This window comes from Mycteria americana, chromosome 13, assembly GCF_035582795.1.
Source record: "Mycteria americana isolate JAX WOST 10 ecotype Jacksonville Zoo and Gardens chromosome 13, USCA_MyAme_1.0, whole genome shotgun sequence".
NCBI classification, from domain to species: domain Eukaryota; kingdom Metazoa; phylum Chordata; class Aves; order Ciconiiformes; family Ciconiidae; genus Mycteria; species Mycteria americana.
In genome coordinates this window covers 3,083,558-3,086,933 of record NC_134377.1, presented here as the reverse complement: position 1 = coordinate 3,086,933, position 3,376 = coordinate 3,083,558, and the positions used below count along the sequence as shown (strand labels likewise).

Below are 3,376 nucleotides of genomic sequence, written 5' to 3'. Positions count from 1 at the left end.
CCACGTCTACACATCTTTTAAATACCTCCAGGGATGGTGACTCAACCACTTCCCTGGGCAGCCTGTTCCAGTGCTTGACAACCCTTTCGGTGAAGAAATTTTTCCTAATATTCAATCTCAACCTCCCCTGGCGCAACTTGAGGCTGTTTCCTCTTGTCCTATGGCTTGTTACTTGGGAGAAGAGACCAACACCCACCTCGCTACAACTCCTCACACCAACTGGGGCTGTGGGACCCCTCACATACACATGCCAGCCCGGGGCCCCCGACTCCCACCTGAAGTAGGTCTGTTATTGCCCCTCAAGACAGAGCTGCTGGAGCTGAAAACTTCATGCTGTGATAAACCAGAATTCATACATGGTTTGCTGCTGAGCGATGCCCAAGTGTGCCCAGGTCAGGCTCCTAATTTATAACAACATGATGACATCGCTGCAGTGATTCAAACTGACAGCAGGCTTCCTCTTACTGCTCCCACCTTGACTTCCCAGCCCACCAGGAGTAAATGCGGTTCTTTACGAGGAGCGAGCAGCTCACCCAAATAACCATGGATCTCCCAAGGGAGGCCAAGGCACCTTCTGAAAAAGGGTTGGGGCAATCAGGTGGGGGAAGAAAGGGTCAGATAGTGGAAAGCCGGACATCCTTGGGTCTCTCCAACCGGGGATGCTGGAGTCTGGGCTCTTCCTGCCCTCTCTGGAATGCAGCAGATGACTGACTTAGGGTTGCTGTCTCAAAACCCAAAGTCATATCCCAGTTAGGAAAAACAAACGTTGGTAACACTCCAAATATCCTGACTCACAGCTAGTTTCTGTCCTGTATTAGAAGTACAGTTTGTGCTGGAATAAAACAACACTCTCTAAACACATGATGATTTCAGAGTTACTGTCAGGACTCTGATACAAATGATGTGTGAAAACTAACTGTGTTGATTTTATTTATAGTAAACCCCACTACATGCTGGTTGTATCGCAAATCCCCTGTACTTTCAGCGGCAGAGACTTCATGCTCCAGCCCCCTTAGATGAGAAGAGTTTATTTTCAACGCTCCGGTGTGGGTCTGGAAGAACTGCCGCTGGCTTTGCCTCGGTTTCTTGCCAAGAGGTCACAACAGCTCATTTGTGCTCAGAGCAGCAGCATTACTCTCACTTCATTTTCATAAACACCGGGTATCACCCCTGACAGAGAGCTGGTCATTCGGAGCCTGTTGATGCCGAAGAGTTTGTACTCATAGCGGATGAGCTGCTGCCAGAAGCTGCTGGGTCGTACGATGGGACGGCAGGACTCGATCCCGGCATGGGCGCCCGCCAGGGACATGGAGCAGTGCTTCATCAGATAGGCCAAGCAGACGGTGATGGACCTGCTCACCCCAGCAGCGCGGTGCAGCAGCGTCTGACCCCGTGTGTCCCCATGCTGTGGACCTCAGCTGCTATGGAGTCGAAGCAGCTGGAGATGTGGGCGGCAGGGGCGTCCATCATGGGGACGCACAGGTACTTGACGTTGGGATAGAGGGCGTTCACCACTTCCAGGGAGATGACGGTGCTGATGCGGTGGGTGAAGAGCAGGGGGAAGCTGTTGGCAGCTGCCACGTTGCCGAGGTACAGGTTGGAGGTGAGCCGGGGTGCTGGGGCAGGGCGGGGAGGGCTCCCAGAGCCGCCGCCATTGGGGCACACCAGTTGTGCCTAGAGATACATGTAGAAATACATCCAGCCCTGTCCCGTGCTGGGCCCCGCTGCCTGGTAGCGCTGGGGCGTCGGGCAACAGTGGCGGGGCTGGGCCGGGCCCCCCATGGCAACCGCCGCCGTGCACACAACGGGGGGCAGCGGGGCCATGGAGGAGCAGGGCAGTGCACGGCCTCGCCTCACCTTCTTCCCACCACCCCAGAGCCGGCAGCTCATCGGGCCCCGGTGCAGGGCTGGGGGGCCCATTACACCGTCCTCGGGCTGTGGGACCCTCACACCATCCTGGGGCTGTGCGACCCTCACACCATCCTAGGGCTGTGGGACCCTCACACCGTCCTCGGGCTGTGGGACCCTCACACCATCCTAGGGCTGTGGGACCCTCACACCAACTGGGGCTGTGGGACCCCTCATACCATCCTGGGGCTGTGGGACCCCTCACACCTCTGGGGCTGTGGGCACAGGTCAGTGGGGTATGGCTCAGCACGCCCCTGCGCCCCACTCCATGTGACACGAAGCCCCCTGTCACCCAGCGCAGGTCCGCAGACTTGGACCTCGACATGGACGGCCATTTGCCCGACAGGCCCCTGCCCGACTCCGCCAGCCGTGCCAGCCGCCATGCCCTGCTGCTCCTGGAGAAGAAGGTGATGGCCTCCACCCCCCTCACCCCTCCAGGCCCTGCTGACTGTGAACCCCAGGATGGGGTTCACGGTCCCCTCCAGCACAAGGGGAGGGTTTGCCTTGCTGGTGGATGTGTCTTGGAAAAGCAGAGGGAGATCCCCCTCCTCTGAAGCAGTTGGCAGCGAGACCTGCAGGTGATGCGAGGCTGGAGGAATGTCTTGTGCAAACGCTTGGGTCTCAGTTCCTCCGAGTCCTTAAACCATCACTTAAGTCTTCAGCCCTTAGGTCTTCAGCCCACTGGATCAGGATGTGGGTGCCAGGGCTCTCTCCAAGGGAGTGGGAAGCAAATGGTCAGGGGGAGGCAGCTATTGGTTCCTGGGCCACCTCTGACGTGAACGGTTGCACCTCCATCCTGGCCTCAGGACACAGTTGCCGCATCCTATCTGCAAGTCAACTGTGTTTTGGGATGATAAGCTACAGACATCATCGGCCACGGAGTTAACCTGGACTTAGATGTCATTCCATGATATCTATGGAGACCAGGAGTAAATTATTAGAAACGGGTGAAGCACTGCTGTGTGACCTCCCAGCAGTGGGGACTAGGCAAAGGTTTTGCAACACTTCAGCAGCCCGATCCCGCTTTAGTGCCTCTCACTTTGAGTCCAGGAATAACGGGTTCATTAGCAACAGCAGGTGAGATAGTGTCTCCTGCGGGAATGCGCGGGATGCCGGGTTGAGTCTATAAGCTCAGAATTAGGATTTAGGGTGGCATTAGACATACCTAGACCTTCATGCACTGAGTAGTTCCCTTCAGCTCTCCTCTCTTCTCCCGTGCAGCCAGGCTTTTTGTCCTTAGTACCCAGCCAGCAGCACCACCTGAATCCTCTCCCCTCGCCTTACTTTGGTAAGAAAGCCCAAGCATCATGATTTCAGCAGTTTTTCAGTTTAAATCAATGTTTTATAACATGGGGCTGCAAACTCCACCCTCCTGCCTTGACTGTTTCTGGCAGATCTGTAGGGTCCTGCTGGGGCCTGGCTCTGCGTGTGAGTGAGCCTGCTTAGGCAATAAACTGTGCAGCCCTGT

The 3,376-nt window shown here is 56.2% G+C and overlaps 1 protein-coding gene across 1 annotated transcript; it reads right to left on the bottom strand.

The window, feature by feature from the left end:
• Positions 1-1,095: 1,095 nt before the first annotated feature.
• DUSP18 (dual specificity phosphatase 18) lies at positions 1,096-2,233 on the bottom strand. Its single transcript, XM_075515848.1, is given in 3 exon segments — positions 1,096-1,398; positions 1,401-1,616; positions 2,116-2,233. Coding segments are annotated over 3 exon segments (615 nt in total). The 3' UTR covers positions 1,096-1,117.
• Between the last annotated feature and the right edge of the window lie 1,143 nt (positions 2,234-3,376).